The sequence below is a fragment of the Colletotrichum fructicola genome (genome assembly GCF_000319635.2).
Source record: "Colletotrichum fructicola Nara gc5 chromosome Unknown KSG_Nara_v1_contig06, whole genome shotgun sequence".
Taxonomy (NCBI): Eukaryota; Fungi; Ascomycota; class Sordariomycetes; order Glomerellales; family Glomerellaceae; genus Colletotrichum; species Colletotrichum fructicola.
Genome location: NW_027094056.1, coordinates 779,661 through 795,705, shown reverse-complemented (window position 1 = coordinate 795,705; position 16,045 = coordinate 779,661). Strand labels below are relative to the sequence as shown.

The following is a 16,045-nucleotide window of genomic DNA, read 5'->3' as shown; positions in this document are numbered from 1 at the left end:
CCACGGCATCACTTTGCTACACCGGCTTAGAGGGCCCATCGTCATCTCCCTTCGCCGACGATGAATACCCGGCCGCCTATCGAGACAGCGCCGTCTACGGTCGTTCTGTCGGTTTCATTCAATAACGATGCGAGCTGCTTCTCTGTCGGCCTTAACACAGGCATCTGCAGTACGTTTGTTTGCTTGCTGCCTCAGGAGGACCCGTCTCTAACATCGCGCAGTCTTTCACACGAAATCATGTCTTCTTAAGGCTTCTAAAGGTTTGCGCCCGTGGCACTCAGACTCATGAGCAAGACTGAGACTTTTTGACAGATTTTAATGGAGGCATTGGCCTCGTTGAGATGATGGGCACCACAAATTATCTCGCACTTGTTGGCGGCGGAAGACAGCCAAAGTTCAGTTCTAGTAAAGTGCGTGCTCCTCCTCGCTCTGGCAAGACCGAGTGCTAAACATGACAGGCCATCATCTGGGACGGTCTCAAATCAAAGGTGGCCATGGAAATCTCCTCGTTAACACCTGTAAGAGGCGTTCGTATTGGCCGCAACCGCATCGTCGTCGCGCTCCAAAACAGCGTTCGCGTATATTCATTTGCGAAACCACCTGATCTCCAGGCCGTGTATGAGACCACAAACAACCCTTTTGGTCTCTGCTGCCTCTCAGAAAAGACTATTGCGTTCCCAGGTAGAACAGTTGGCCAGGTCCAACTCGTGGATATTGGCACTGGCAACGTTAGCATCATCCCCGCGCACTCCTCAGCACTCAGAGCCATCCAACTGAGCCCCGACGGCGAATCGCTGGCTACGGCGAGCGAGCAGGGTACGCTGATCCGAGTCTTCGCGACGAGCAACTGCGCGAAGGTGGCTGAGCTGAGACGAGGCGTGGATCCTGCAACCATCTTTTCTCTTGGATTTAGCCCGGAGGGCACCAAGGTGGCTTGCACGTCAGACAAATCTACGTTGCATGTGTTCGACGTCCCCCATCCAAAGAGGGGTGTCGTCGTTCCAACGAGTCCATCAGCATCAATGGCTGGATCTGGCATTCTCGCTGGCAGACCAGGCGATGACGGCAAGGGCCGATGGGGGTTTCTGGGCAAGATTCCCTTGATGCCCAGAATGTTTTCAGACGTCTACTCATTCGCATCCGCACCATTCGAAGCCGGCGATGACCCGTTCATGGGCAGCCTCCCCCTCTCAGAGCAGAGTCCCCTTGGCACAACACGACCGCAAAAGGGACTCATCGGCTGGATAAACGAGGAAAGTCTGGTGGTCATTGGCGCGGGCCAAGATGCGAGGTGGGAGAAGTTCATTATCGCCAAGGGCGAGGACGGACGTCGTTATCTTACACGGGAAGGCTGGAAGAGATATTTGGGTAGTGGCTAGACACCCCTGATCGCAAGGCGTTTGGGAAATGTTTTGGGAAATGTTGGTTCACGGCCACGGCACGGCGTTTACTGGTTGTCATCATGGTTGTCATCATGGTTGTAGGCATCAAGGGGTATCAGCGGTAGCATCGCTTTTTTTTGTGCTAGAAATTAGGCTATGGGGTATCAGCGAAGTAGCGCTTTATTGGCGAGAGTTTATATTATTGTCGAGCCTGCGGTGATCTGCTCCTGCTTCTCCGTTTGTGCCGTGGCTCCTCGTCGCGATCCCTTGGCTTTCTATGGGAGCGTTCCTCGGACTCATCCCGGTGACGGCGCCGCCGCTCTCGTCTGGGATCTTCGTCCCCGCCGCGGTCCCGATCCCGACGGTCCTTTGAACGATCCCTATCTCTCCGCCTCCTATCGTCTTTCCTGTCGTCTTTCCTAGAGTCTCGCTCTCGAGAGTCACCCCGGCGCCTCTCCCGACGAGAGCTCTTCTCTCCGTCCCTCCTGTCCCTATCGTCAGGCGTCTCGTCGCGACGCGACCTCCGAGACCGGTGTCTGTCCTCATCTCGATCCGCATCCCTCATCTCCTCATCGCTATCGTGTCTCCGCGACCGATGTGACCGATGCGACCTGTGACGATGCCTGTGTTTCCTCTCCGACTTGTCCCCCCTCCTCGCCAACGCCTCCTGGATCTCCTTCTTCTTCTCCTCGATCAAGAACTCCTTCATCGGGTCGTCATCATCATGATCTCTAATCAAAAGCGCGAGCTCCCTCTCCTCCGGGAGCTGCGGCCGCTCCTCCTCCTCTTCGTCCTCGGAGCCCTCGTCCGTCTTGTCGCCACCGCCCCCACCTTCCAGCTTCGCGACCGTCTCCCAGTCCACCTTGCCCTCGTCCGGGTCCTCGTCGTCGCGGAACTTGTACCGCGCGTGGTCGACGCTGATCATGCGGCTGCCGATTGTCGCGCCGCCGAGGTTGTCAACCGCCAGGTCGGTGCTGCGCTGGTCCTCGTACTTGAGCCAGCCGAAGCCCTTGGACTTGCCCGTCTCCTTGTCGCGCGCCAGCTTGAGCCAGACGGGCTCGCCGAACTGGGAGAAGATGGTGATCACGTCGCCCTCGGACATTTCGTAGGGGAGACCGCCGAAGTAGATGTACGCCGTGTCGCGGTAGTCGACGTGCCAGGAACCCTCAGGGGAGCTGTTTCCCTGTTAGCTGACGGACAGGCAGGAGTTGGCGCATGTCCGGTTGGTGAAAACTTACATTCCATGCTCAATCTCCTTCTTATTGAGCTCCTGGATAGCGCGGATCTTGTTCATCTTGGCAGCTGAGCTGAGGGCTTACGCTCCCTGCTTGCGAGATGTTGATGTATGCCTGCAAAAAAAGGCTGGCGCAACGAGCTTCAACTGCAAGGCTGAAGGAAGCGACGTCCAGAGCTCGCTGCAGCTGCAAGCTCCACACGCACAACCACACCACACCGCGGGCCGACAAGGTGGCTCGCGTAGCAGCGTCAGTGCGTCATTTCCCCCAACGCCCGCCAAAGACAACCCCTAAATTGGCACTTCGGTAGCGCACTTTGCCGTGCCATGACAGCACATTTAGGCTTCGGGAAAACAGCCGGTCCGGCGCTGCCAAATTCCCCGACACTTTGAGGAAGGGGGCATGAACTGGCTGGTCTGGCCGTTGAAGATACCAGCCCAGCTGCTCGAGGCAGACCTGTAGCCTCTTTAGTGATAATATTGTTGTGATTGCTCGTCTTTCCGACTTTCTCTTTCCCATTCAAAAGTACTCGTCCGCCTCCAAGAGTCCTGTGATCCCAGGCCAGCTCACCATCCTCCCCTGAGTCGCGATCCCGAACGACGGACGACGCGTTTTGTTTGTCCATTGCATAAAGCTGTCAACTGCCAAACCCACCTCCTCCCCCGAGGACCACAAAACACCACGACAACACCACCGCTCGCAGCAACAACCGAGGCACCCACTACCACCGCCGCCAATCGCTTCCCCTCATGCGTCCTCGCGGATCAACACAATCATGACGGCAAGTGCAAACAGGGTGTCGACGTACACCTCGGCCTCGGCGGGGTCCGACGGGCGCAATGGCGAGAAGAAGGACCTCTGGAGCTCCATGCTCGACAACGTCGCCAGCGGCAAGCGGTTACCGGAGAAGAACATGATCGTGCTCGGCGGCACGCCCGACTCGCAGCGGGAGTTTATCGAGTCGCTGTCGCACAGCAGCGAGAAGCGGACCCTGGACCGCCAGAGCTCCAAGACACCGCCTGTCGCAAACAGCTTCGCTCTGGGTTACACTTACTACGACGTCTTGGACGCCGACCAAGAAGGTGCGTTGGAATAGACATCATTATTTGGGTCTCGTTAGCTCTGACCGCTGACTTGTTTGCACAGACATCCTGGCGAGAATCTCCCTCTACATGCTGTCGACGCCGTCAGAAGCTTTCCCGAAACTCATCCAGCCGCTAATCACCCCCGAGACGATACCGAATACCCTAATGGTCATTCTCCTGGACTGGTCTACACCACACATGTGGATGCGGCAACTGAGGGAATGGATCCTGTTTATGCGGAGCATTCTTGAGAACTCGAGCCACGAGTGTCAAGCGGCGATGGAGGAGCTCATGGTCAGTTGGAGGGACAGGGGTAGAGGCGGCGGCTCGACCAACCTCGACGGCACAGGAGCGACGACCAGCGAAGGAGATGTCGCGTTGCCTCTCGGCCCTGGCGAGTGGGAGGAGGGTATTGGACTGCCGTTGTGTGTAGTTTGCCAAAATGTGAGTCTTCGGCAAGTAGGTGAATGATTAATGGCTAACAAGTTCGCAGGCAGAAAAGATGGAGCAGTTGGAAAAGACACAAGGTTGGAAAGAGGGTGATTTTGATCAAGTCCTTCAATACCTCCGAACAGCTTTACTAAGACGTACGTTCGCCCTCCAATCTTGTCAGGCATCAAGCTAACTTCTGTAGACGGCGCATCCCTCATCTACACTACTCCGAACGTCCCCTCCTCGATATCGAGCCTCGTACACTCCAGCCTAGGCATCACATCTCTCCTAAAGCGCCAACCGCTCAAGCACAACGTGATCGACAGGGATAAGATCCTCGTGCCCCCAAACTGGGACTCCTGGGGCAAGATCCGCGTCTTGCGCGACGGCTTCGACGTCGAGACCACGAGCCAAGGCTGGTCTCACGATCTGCAATCTACCTTTCCCTCCCCACCCATGACCACCGAGGGCCTTGAAATCGTCACCAAGGCCAAGGCGGACGGCGATTACAACGGTGAGGTGTGGTCATCCGCCGTCGCTCCCTACGAGGACTGGATCCGCGATCTCAGCAGCGCAGGCAGTGCCATCTCCTTCGCGGGCCGCGACGCCGACCCCTCGCAGCTGGAAATGTCTTCGACGGACACGCAGGAGTTTTTGGGATCCAGTCTGCAGACGCTCGAGCAGTACCGCAGCAGGAGCGCCGAGGACAAGAAGGCGGACGCAACCAAGTCGAGGACGGGCCAGCAGCGCGCGGACGAGCCGGACCTCGGCGCCACGTTGCGCCAGGGCGACGGCAAGGTCAGCCAGCACATCGGACCTGTGCAGTTCAACATGGGAGGCATCCAAGTGGATGCCGACGACATGGTGCAGCGGCTTAAGGTGAGCACTAATAGGGTCTTGCGGGTGATGAGGAGTGGAGACTAACAGAGACACAGGACCGTCAGGCATACAGCTCTGCACAGGAACCGACCACGCCGCCGGCCGACACCGCGAACGAGAACCCTGACGACATGGACAACGACAAGCTGGAGGCCTTCTTTAGCGGTCTGATGAACCGCAAGCAACCTACGAACGGCTCCTGAAGCTCCTTTTGAGACGACATACACTACCACACCATAAAGCCCCATTTTACGAGGCTACCCTCTTTTTAGCGTGGGAAAAGGGTCAGACATTGACCTACCATTCCCTCTTCTCCCGGGGCGGATTTAGTTTTTGAATGAGACGTGTGTACCATATTTTGGCGAAGATGTGAGGGCAAGCTGGGGAAGGCAAGGGAAAAATCTTGCCAAAGGGTGGATGAGGGCCAAAATCAAGGTAAAGAGAAAAGAAGCGATAGATTGGCGGCGGTTGAGTTGGGGTGGACGGCTTTATTTCCATCTAGCATGTCAGCAGTCAGTCAGTCAGTCGCTGTAGAATAGATACCCCGATTATGACAATGGTATACGTTTGGTGTTGTTCATATCCAATACATACCTGGGATGAAGTCATGAGAACGAGAGTGTTCGAGCACGATCTAGAAGCGCCCACGAAGAGGCCCAATCGAGTTTCGCTAAGCATGATTCTTTGAGGTGTGGATAACAGGACTTGCGGCAGAGGGTGATGGCGCGCAGAGAAGACTGCGACAGAGATTGTTTGGGAGATCACAATGAACTCGCAGCAGCAGGGAAATCGTGTGCAGCCTTATTTTATCTTGTTAGATCTCATATTGCTGCACAACTTATCTCTGGAGGTCTTGGAGAGATCGCAAGTGTGTTCTGCCGTCTTATTCATGTTGAATAACATATCGAGGCAGACGACGACCAGCGCTGTCACAGGGAGGTAGGCTCCGTCAAGTCTTGCGCCCAAGCATAGACATTGACCTTGATGGCTCCATCGTGCCGTAAGTAGATGTGTTGTTGTCAAGGTTTTTGAGATTAACGACAACGCGCTCAAGTGGATTCAACCGCTCTAGAGGTCTGATAGAAGGGAACTTTAAGGTTTATATTAATTTATGTTTCTCTGGACCGTGGTTATGAATTACCGGAGGAGGTCTGTGATACAATCTTCGATCTTGATTATTCAAAACGTGCGCAGGATATCTCGGTGCTGCATCTTTCCTGATAAGCGGGAAGTGAGTATATATATAAGTGCTAGTTTGGTGTCTCTGAAGCTTCCAGCTTGGTTCCTGAGCCACAAATTGCAAGTTTCATCCATTTTTTCTAATGTTCAATGACTGAACGCGGATCAAGAAGGCATTCAAAGGCGCGTATGGTTTGATGCTTGAAAAATGATGGCCATGGCTTCTAAGGCTATCCGCATGGTATTTCTAACTACTGGTGTCGTTCTCTTATCCTTGTCGAATAAGACAGGAATGCAGCCTCGGACTGCATATATGAGCTATGAGTATGGATCTCACGGCATGTTATCAAAGGGTTGTCATGCCTAATTCATAGTTCGGGTCGGTTTATCAGTAAGCACAACTTTTCTCTTCAGCATCTCACTGCAGCTGGAAGAAATGAACGCTTGAGTTTACAAGCATTGTATATACGTCCCTCACGTCAGATTTCATTCAACTGAACTGCATCCAGATTACAGAGCTGTGGCTTCTGGTGAATCCTGGGGCATGGAAAATTCACGTTCTGTTAGAGGGCGCAAACCAGTATTCCAGTTCTCTTTACATAGCAAACTTATGTATTCTTTCTCGGAGAACAACTGAGATTTTCCAATTTTCAGCTAAGGTAAAGACGAAGAATCACGGGCTGTGAAGGCCCCCAAGAAGAACATGTCACTACGTCTTGAACCCAGTGCAAGGTATTTCAAGATATACATCTAGAGAAAATATAGAGATGATTCAGGCCGCGACTTTTATTTGTACTTCTACATAGACAGCAGCATGAGTACCTAGTAAGCTAAAAACACGCCAGTTCCTTTATTCCCCCAAGTGGCCACCTGACCAGCATCCTTCTCGTTTTCTGAGTCACACTCTATTCCTCCATACATGCGATGCATACCTGCCATGCCAGATTCTATTCCAAAAACTGTAGCAATACCTCCAACAAAATTCGAAAGTATCGGGACATCTTTCAACTGTCAGAGAACAGCTGGCAAAGGCAATCCATGTAGCAATCAAAATTAGTTGCCTTACTTTGCGAACTGGCGACCCCAGCCCCAAGAAGGTCGGGAAATTTAAATTTGAGGCCAGTCTCTTCGGCTCGAAACTCTAGATCATAAATAGGATCCGGTACGTAAACTATGTTCAATTGCAAGGTGCTATTTTCGAGCTGCAGTCATAATTGGTAGTGTCAGGTTACTCATTGTCGCACCATCAATCTATTAGTTATGCCATGCGTACGGGATCCTAGTGACACCACCGATGACGACGACGATAACGAGAACGAGAACGACTAATTGAGACGACAATATTGACGATGACAGTAGTACTAACAATATTACGGAGTCCAGTTCACATCGCAAAATAGAAGACAATGATAAAATTGAGTTTTAATAGCATATGGGTCATACCCAGTTAATTAGCTAAAATATTTGCCCGGATAGTGAAAATCCTTGAATACATCGTCCCACTATATTTACGAACTGGACTTCGCAATCTTTCTAGGACCCCGAGATATCCATACATACCTCAGTATGGCTTGTGTCATTGGTACGTCTGATCTTCGCGCGGAAACCCGCCAACTCCGCCCTCCGCCCTTCCCCTGTGATACTTGGGGTGAACCCGCTTTGGGGTGCGGAGTTTCCAGCTCGGTGGCACCGCTAGAAGTTACACTTGAACACGAAAAGCGGACTTGACCCTTTGACTTAGAGAGCTCGTCAATTACTTAAACTTACCAATTGGCATACACCGGAAGCCATGAAGTAAACAACTCGATCAATTGAGCGTTTCTTTTCCATCATTGTCCCGCATTTAGCCATTAACACTCTACCCCAACAAAACAACCCTGAACTTCGGACCCGCAACTGTCTTTGCAATGGTCAAAGTAGCCATCGCTGGTGGCTCAAGCAGCATCGGCAAAGCCATTTTCGACGCCATTGGGAAACTCGGAGTCGACGATGCCATCATCTTGGGGCGAAAGACGACCGGTGACTCCAAGGTAGTCGTTGTCGACTACACGAGCATCCAAAGTCTTACAGAGGTTCTCGACACACATGAGGTTCACACGGTTATCTCGACCGTTTCCATCGCTGATGATGCCAGCGGAATGGCTCAAATGAACCTCATTGAGGCCGCTGTTGCATGCCAACACACCAAACGGTTCATGCCGAGCGAGTTTGGAGCCAAATACGACGACGAGTATGCTCTGCCCCTTGCCCTACTTTCTTCTCATCAATTTAATGTGTCTCCTAGGTTCATCCGTGACATTCCTACTTACGAGTGGAAATTCAAGGCAGTCGACCGTCTGAAAGAGACCGATCTTGAATACACGCAGTTCTCGAACGGCATGTTCATGGACTACTGGCTCGCGCCACGCATCGAATCTGCGTTTCGACTCAATCTTCCGTGCTGGGTCGAACTTGAAAACCACGTTGCAGCCATCCCTGGAGACGGGAACAACCCCATGGTGTTGACTCACTCGCGCGACATCGGGCGCTTCGTCGCAGCACTGTTGAGTCTGCCTCACTGGGAGCGCAGGTACTACCTGGCTGGAGATAGGGTGACGGTCAATGAATTCGTTGCCATTGCCGAAGAAACTAGCGGTGCGATGTTTGAAAAGAAATATGACAAGCTGGATGTGCTGCGAGAGGGTAACTGCACCCCACTTCCGGCGTGGGAGGGAAAGATTCCATCGGCTTATAAGAGTACCGTCTTGCAACAGGTCGCGCTTTCTGGGAAGAGAGTTGCGCAAGATAAGATGGATTTGCCGACGGAGGGCCGGATTAACAGTCTCTTCCCGGAGATGGCAACTCTCACGATTCGAGAGGCATTGCAAATCTACTATGGACAATAACGTAATATCTCCTCCTAGTCATGAATAGATGAACAGTAATTCAAAGACAGGACACAAAGAACTTCCGAAGAAACAAATTGAGGTTTTGACTAGCTTGACCAAATCTATCTTGTCTTGCGCTGTTTGTGACCAGATAACAGGAATGCGTAACTCCTAGAGAATTGATATCGACGTCAATTATGAAATCATGCCATTCTGGGTTGAAATGATAAGTGCTGCAAGGCCAGCAAGAGGGTGATCCGCTTGCACCAGGTTGGCTTGATGTGTGTATCTTGGCATAAGTCCTTCCTGTCGCTTGCTAATCCGACCATAAAGTCTTGACAACAGCGCACGTTTTACGGGTCATCCTTATTCCTACGGGGGACCTGTGGGCAAAGCCTTGCGCCAAGCGCCGGCTGTGGCGCCATCATCGGGCCGTGATTCGCGGCGGGCGGGGTGATAGTCCCTCCGACAGCGCCGATGCTGGGGTTGCATCCCTCCGTGCCGCTTGCGGGCCGGCGCCTATGCGGGGTTCGTCTGACGAGAGGACCAACAAGGGAAATGTATTTTAGCGCCCAGGGGCATTTTAAACCACCATTCAAATGTTCCCTTACATATCCCTCGGTTTTTCAGCTGCGGTTTTGGCCATCACTTCGCTCGTTTAGTGTGGGTTTTACATCGGTCCCAAATTTCTTGCGCAGCGTCCTCATCGGCGGTCCCGTGTGGTTGTCTCTCTGATTCAGTATTCCACTGGCCGTTCTCCAAGAATCTGAAATTCGAGTGCCGATGAGCGACATAAACCGCGAGGACGGACGGCCGTCTAGCTACTCTCATGGTTTTTTCAAAGGCGCCCAGGGTCCCTCGGGACCGACCGCGACCCCGAAGCTGAAGCCGGAGGACCTAGCGTGGGATCCGGCGTGGATCCCTGACCGTCCCGGCCGGGGCTTTTATCGCATTCCGGAGAGGAACTTGGCGAGACATCATGGGGGATGGGGTGACTCTGAGGAGAAGAGGGTGAAGACCGAAGAGGCTCCCGCTCAAGAACGAGCGCCAGGGTTTGCTGAAGGGTATGTGAATGAACGATGAGGAGTTATTGTGAGCTTGGATCAACTGACGTGACTTTCAGAGATTCCGAAGTTGGTGAAAACGATGCGGCAAAGCCCTCGATAGATTTTCCACATCCGACCATGTCCATCCCACCGCCTGCTGTCGAATTTGGTTTCCGAGTCGCCATACAATTAGCCAACGTTAGCGTCCACACTGCTGTCCCAGATAATGCGAAGGAAGTAGAGCTGTTCAGAGTCTCCAGTGGCTCGTGGTCGGGGTCCTTTGGTTCAGGCTTTGTTGTGGCGGGAGGGTACTACATTGACGAAGCCTCAAATGGAGCACCCGGGGTAAGTAAGGTCGGAGGGCTTTTGAAACTCTGGACCAATGATGTGAAGCCCGCAGAGTGAGTTTGACGACATGTCGCTGCCTATCTAATGAAGACGCCAGGAGAACAAGGGCTGACGATTATTTCATGATTATAGGTTCGAGTTGCGAATCAGCGGATCCTTGAGTGGACCAGCAGATGTGTTGAAGTCTCTTCAGAATTCTCCGAAGAAAGATGTGGATTCAAGAAAGTACTCCTGCCGCATGTCAATTCATGTGACGACGGGGGATGAGAGGTATGCCGAGACGTTGGGCGCTGGGCTTTGGGTTGCGAGTGGAGCATGGAGCAAAGGCGAATTCATCATTGAGTGAGTTCTTCCCCCGTAATTGTCCTCATCAGATACTGATTCTTGAGCAGTGCCTATCGCGTCGTCTGAGGTTATAATGAAACATGAGTGAAATCAGGCTGAGATGGATGAAGATTTGTATGAGATCAAAAGAAAAATGTCCTGTTGCAGTGAGAGCCATCATCAGCCACAAGAGTACACATATTTCACCGCCTCACATGAAGGTATACTCGGAACAAGAGTACAGCTTGCCAGCTAAAATGATGAAGCAGCTTCTTGGAGCGAACATGCAGTGAGTCACTTGGATCTTTGTAGTGAAACCCCCGATGAGGCTACTGGTTGAGGCCCTCCAGAACGAATGAGCGCATGTGTGCCTCGACTGAGTCGCGTGCGCGTGCCTGAATGCTTTCGATGATTGGTCTCGCTGTCATAGTCGGCTCCAGTCTCCGGCCCGTCAACGAGCCTGCTGGCCGTCGGCGACCGCATCTGGGGCAGAGTCACATCCAAATGGGAGCCTGGGTAAAGGGCACTCTCATATGGAGTACCAGGAAGTATGCCTGCGTCCGCAAGATCTGGATAACGTCGATCCTGACAGTTGAGGCGTGGAGCCGGAGGCCTGGCCGCGGCCACGAGTATGCAGGTCATCGCATCCGGCTACAGGCCGGCGGCACAAATCTGTCCCGCGTGGAAGTACGATCCGCCCGGCCGGGACAAGTGAGAGGTGGCGTACAACAGCATGCCATGTAGAGATCTAAATATTCGGGGTATCTTCCGGCGAGTCGTGATAACTAACAATTATTTGCTGAGATGAGTCAAGGAATCTTTAATATGATCCTTCAATCAATATCACATATGAGTCCCTTGAAAACCTCTCACTCAATGTCGTGAATGTGCTTCTGATAGGGCGTTGGGCCATGCAAGGTGCCGTCTAGTATGCTCGGCGTGAGAAAATCACAACCCCCGCGTGGGACGAGAAAGAAAGCTCACATTTGACCAATTGAGATGATCAAATGCACAGATTTGTACCGGCATGGTTCAGTCTTCTAGTCTAGGTGCGCTGCAATGGCTGGGCACGTGTGAGATGGACCTTCACTTCTCATTACCTTCGTGGTTGTGGTGCGTGGACGGACAGTATTGAGGCTTGTTCGCAAACTAATGAAGCGAATCTCCACGGCGGGGCGGTGTTCGTCTTGGTTCTCTTGGACAAAGTCTTCGCAAAAGCTTGACCTGACCACTGCCGAGAACGGTCTTCGACATAGAACTTTCCTCGGCATCTTTACAGGCGCACGAAGTCCAATCGAAGAAGCCTATTTTGTGTAGGCTTAGTATCATATGCTGACAGCATTGGAAGAGCAAGCCTAGATTGTTCCGTGACTCGAGATCTGATGCCGGAGCTCATGCCGACAAACGTCCCCAATCTGCTGAAGGGATGATTATGAGATGCGGGTAAGAAGTGCCCGCACAAGCTAAGCTCATTCGACGCGGCGGAGATGTAGATTGAGCATGGCCCGTGCGCAATACTGGGGTCCCGTCTCTCCACGCCATCCACACGCATCGCGAATTCTTATCTTTCTCCCTGTCAACCACCAGCGATAACAGCGCGCGATTTGCAACCTCGATTTGAACTCTGATGCAATCAATCAGTAACGGACCCCGATCTGTCCAATCGACTGACTCAATCAGAGGGCGATAGGGACAAAGGCACTCGCAGTCTTATCTGCAGCTGTTCTCTGGCCGCCGGCCGCTGCCAGCAACCTACTGTCCCGCCTCTTCGCCGTTCGATCCTAGGGTTTGGGCCGCCATGGATGTCATGCCGAACGGGTGAACGGGTGATTGTGGATTTGTTCCTCGTGGAACATGTTCATTTTCTCTATCAGATGGATCTCTTCGTCTGCTGAGGCGGGGATGATTCCTTCTGACGAACCCCATGCTGTCAGCACCTGCAGCTTCGCTTCTTGCAAGCCAGTCCATCCTTTCATCCCCAGTGTTCACGTTTCCGCGTTCTTCAAGAAGTCTGTCAGGGAAGTCCCTGTGCCTCTTGCCAGAATCAACAGACTCATGTCCATGTGGCATTCCATCCGCATCACAGAAGCTGCCATCTCGTCACCTGGAGACGTCAGCAATTTGCAGCTGTCAAGGTCCCTCTGCCTCTGTTAGTGCTGTGGGAGAGATATCATCTTACCGTATCACAATCCCGTCGACGCAGATACTACCCAAACAAGCATGCCTCTAGCACCCGAGTGGCTGCAGATCCCTCTCGTTTCTCACCTCCCACCGCCAATCACTTGCCCGGCATCTGCAACCAGACTGCACCATTTTCTATGACTGATTGAATTTTGGCCTTATCTCTTCCCTGCATGCTGCGGCGACGCACCTGTCACGTTTTATCCAACACAGACTTTACCGTCTCAAATTCTGAGGTAGCTTCAGCGGTTCGGTCTAACCATGATTAGTTTAAAGAGGAAAAAAGGATGATTGTGCTCGACCCTCCACCACCACCACCAACCTCGACCCCCAGACTGTCTCACAGCGGGGAGAAACCGAGCCGTTACCTCCTGTGGGGGACGCGGTGCTTGTGTCTTAACTTGCACATGGAAGCAAGCAAGGGTAGCTCCGGTAGTTTAAGCTCCGATAAAGCAACATGATTGAGGTTGCCGCCGGCCAGCTGTCGGCCTGTGTTGGGATGATCTGCTGGAGGGCGCATACATATATGTCGGGGAGCCCAAATCACCGGTAATCTGTTGCCAAGGGTGCATCTGCTTGCCTGAATTACACCATATCATTCCATCGGCGCATCGCGAACTGCCCAAGATGGTCACAGCAGCTCTCTCGCAGGGCGTCGGGTACGGCATCGTGCTCGGCGTGGGCTTTCTCTTCGCCATTGGCATGGTAATTCTGCCCAATATGCCTGCACCGGTCTCGTTCACGTGCTAATCAGGGGCACAGATTGCCACGACCTATGTCCTCAAACGATACAACAGAGAGCTCCAGACCTCTGAGATGTTCACCACCGCAGGCAGGACGGTCAAGTCTGGTCTCGTCGGTTCCGCGGTCGTCTCGTCGTGGACGTGGGCCGCGACGCTTCTTCAATCCTCCGGTGTCTGCTACCGGTATGGCGTCTCCGGTCCGTTCTGGTATGCTTCCGGCGCGACCGTTCAGATCTTGCTGTTTGCTACGCTCGCGATCGAGTTGAAGCGCAGAGCACCCAACGCCCACACGTTTCTGGAGGTCATCAAGGCGAGATATGGCACGGCGACGCACGTTGTCTTCATCGTTTTCGGTCTGATGACGAACATTCTCGTCACGTTGATGTTGATCGTCGGAGGTGCTGCGACTGTTAATGCCTTGACTGGCATGTGAGTCTTTGTCTTCCTCTGATATCGATTGGAGATGAATCCTGAGGCTGACTGACCTTCACAGGCACACTGTTGCTGCCATTTACCTCTTGCCCGTCGGTGTCGTCGCCTACACCATTGTCGGAGGTCTCAAGGCAACTTTCCTCACTGACTGGGTCCACACCTTCATCCTCCTGATCATCATCATCATCTTCTCCTTGACAGCTTACGCCAGCTCAGACGTCCTCGGCAGCCCGTCCAAGGTCTATGACCTCCTCGTCGAGGCCGCCCTCAGACACCCCGTCTCAGGCAACGCCGATGGATCTTACCTGACAATGAAGTCCCAGGGCGGCGTCGAGTTCTTCGTCATCAACATCGTGGGCAACTTCGGCACCGTCTTCCTCGACAACGGATACTATAACAAGGCCATCGCCGCCTCCCCCGTCCACGCCCTCCCGGGCTACATCCTCGGCGGCCTCTCCTGGTTCGCCATCCCCTGGCTCACCGCCACGACCATGGGCCTCTCCGCGCTCGCCCTCGAGTCGAACCCCCGATTCCCCACCTTCCCCGACCGCATGACCGAGGCCGAGGTCTCCGCCGGCCTAGCCCTGCCGTATGCCGCCGTCGCGCTCCTCGGCAAGGGCGGCGCCGCCGCGACGCTGCTGATGGTCTTCATGGCCGTCACCTCGGCCAGCTCCGCCGAGCTCATCGCCGTGTCGTCCATCTTCACCTACGACATCTACCGCACGTACTTCAAGCCCGACGCCAGCGGCAAGCGCCTCATCTACATGTCGCACGTGTGCGTCGTCATCTACGCGCTCATCATCAGCTCCGTGTCGGTGGGCCTGCACTACAACGGCATCTCGATGGGCTACCTCTACGTGCTCATGGGCGTGCTCATCTCCGCGGCCGTGCTGCCGGCGACGCTGACGCTGGTGTGGAAGGGCCAGAACAAGTGGGCCGCGACGCTGTCGCCCATCTTCGGCACCGCTTTTGCGATCATCGGATGGCTTGTCACGGCGAAGAAGACGTGCGGCGTGCTGGATGTTACTTGTACGGGCTCGAACAACCCGATGCTGGCTGGTAATGTCATCGCGCTGCTGTCGCCGCTGGTGCTCATCCCGATCTTCACTCTCATCTTCGGCCTGGACAAGTATGACTGGAAGTCGATGATGGCGATCCGCCGGGGCGATGACCACGACGTCGCCACCGACGCGGGCATGGATCTCGAGGAAGATGTCCACGGCGGACGCGTGGAGACGCAGGCTGAGTTCGAGAGGGAGCAAGCCATGCTCACCCGTGCCTTCAAGATTTCCGTCTCCATGACGGCTTTCATGTGAGTTTCTCACCACCACCATACGGTGCTTTAGGACCACCACTGACAACATATACAGGACTATCGCGATGCTGGTGCTCTGGCCGATGCCCATGTACGGCTCCGGCTACATCTTCAGCAAGCCCTTCTTCACGGGCTGGGTCGTCGTTGGCATCCTCTGGATCTTCTGCTCCTTCTTCGCCGTTGGTCTGTTCCCCATCTTCGAGGGCCGCGCGACGCTGATCCACACCGTCAAGTCGATGGTTTCGGGCAAGAAGCCGACGCGCCACATCTCGACGCAGGGCGAGGAGGAGGTCAATGAGAAGACCAGCCCTGGCACTGCTACTCCCGAGAAGAAGAGCGAGGGGGCCAACGAAACTATCACGTCGAGCTGAATGTCTTCATAAGAGGGGTACAAACATGGTACTTCAATGCTAGTAAAAATGGAGGGGGATGCAATGTTTCAAAAGCGATGTGTTGGTTGGTGCTATGGTCTGCGAAATACCCTCGTTTGTTTGAGTTCTGTCAGGAAACGATACCAGGAGATTGAGTTGGTAGACAGCAGGATGAGTCGAACCCGAAAACGCGGCGCATCTTGAGATAAGTCGTAATAAACTTTAT

General features: G+C 53.6%; 6 protein-coding genes across 6 annotated transcripts; 5 read left to right on the top strand and 1 right to left on the bottom strand.

Annotated features, from left to right (window-relative positions):
* Positions 1-60: 60 nt before the first annotated feature.
* Positions 61-1,379, top strand: apg-14 (SVP1-like protein 2; the record flags this gene model as incomplete). The annotated part of the gene is made up of 4 exons (XM_032021315.1): positions 61-169; positions 222-260; positions 313-410; positions 459-1,379. 4 exons carry the CDS (start codon positions 61-63, stop codon positions 1,377-1,379), a joined length of 1,167 nt encoding a protein of 388 aa, XP_031881571.1.
* Positions 1,380-1,581: 202 nt separating this feature from the next.
* On the bottom strand, positions 1,582-2,676 carry Rbmx2 (RNA-binding motif protein, X-linked 2; the record flags this gene model as incomplete). The annotated part of the gene is made up of 2 exons (XM_032021316.1): positions 1,582-2,557; positions 2,621-2,676. The coding sequence occupies 2 exons, from the start codon at positions 2,674-2,676 to the stop codon at positions 1,582-1,584; spliced, it is 1,032 nt and encodes a 343-aa protein (XP_031881572.1).
* Positions 2,677-3,392: 716 nt separating this feature from the next.
* Positions 3,393-5,216, top strand: DYNC1LI2 (Cytoplasmic dynein 1 light intermediate chain 2; the record flags this gene model as incomplete). Its single annotated transcript, XM_032021317.1, has 5 exons — positions 3,393-3,699; positions 3,764-4,146; positions 4,196-4,289; positions 4,337-5,013; positions 5,070-5,216. 5 exons carry the CDS (start codon positions 3,393-3,395, stop codon positions 5,214-5,216), a joined length of 1,608 nt encoding a protein of 535 aa, XP_031881573.1.
* A 2,883-nt stretch (positions 5,217-8,099) lies between these two features.
* On the top strand, positions 8,100-9,077 carry BOA1-1 (Oxidoreductase BOA1; the record flags this gene model as incomplete). Its single annotated transcript, XM_032021318.1, has 2 exons — positions 8,100-8,422; positions 8,477-9,077. The coding sequence occupies 2 exons, from the start codon at positions 8,100-8,102 to the stop codon at positions 9,075-9,077; spliced, it is 924 nt and encodes a 307-aa protein (XP_031881574.1).
* Positions 9,078-9,842: 765 nt separating this feature from the next.
* On the top strand, positions 9,843-10,864 carry CGGC5_v010499 (uncharacterized protein; the record flags this gene model as incomplete). The annotated part of the gene is made up of 4 exons (XM_032021319.1): positions 9,843-10,123; positions 10,183-10,506; positions 10,586-10,795; positions 10,846-10,864. 4 exons carry the CDS (start codon positions 9,843-9,845, stop codon positions 10,862-10,864), a joined length of 834 nt encoding a protein of 277 aa, XP_031881700.1.
* A 2,721-nt stretch (positions 10,865-13,585) lies between these two features.
* On the top strand, positions 13,586-15,819 carry dur3-1-1 (putative urea active transporter 1; the record flags this gene model as incomplete). The annotated part of the gene is made up of 4 exons (XM_032021320.1): positions 13,586-13,663; positions 13,721-14,130; positions 14,195-15,445; positions 15,504-15,819. The coding sequence occupies 4 exons, from the start codon at positions 13,586-13,588 to the stop codon at positions 15,817-15,819; spliced, it is 2,055 nt and encodes a 684-aa protein (XP_031881701.1).
* Positions 15,820-16,045: the final 226 nt, after the last annotated feature.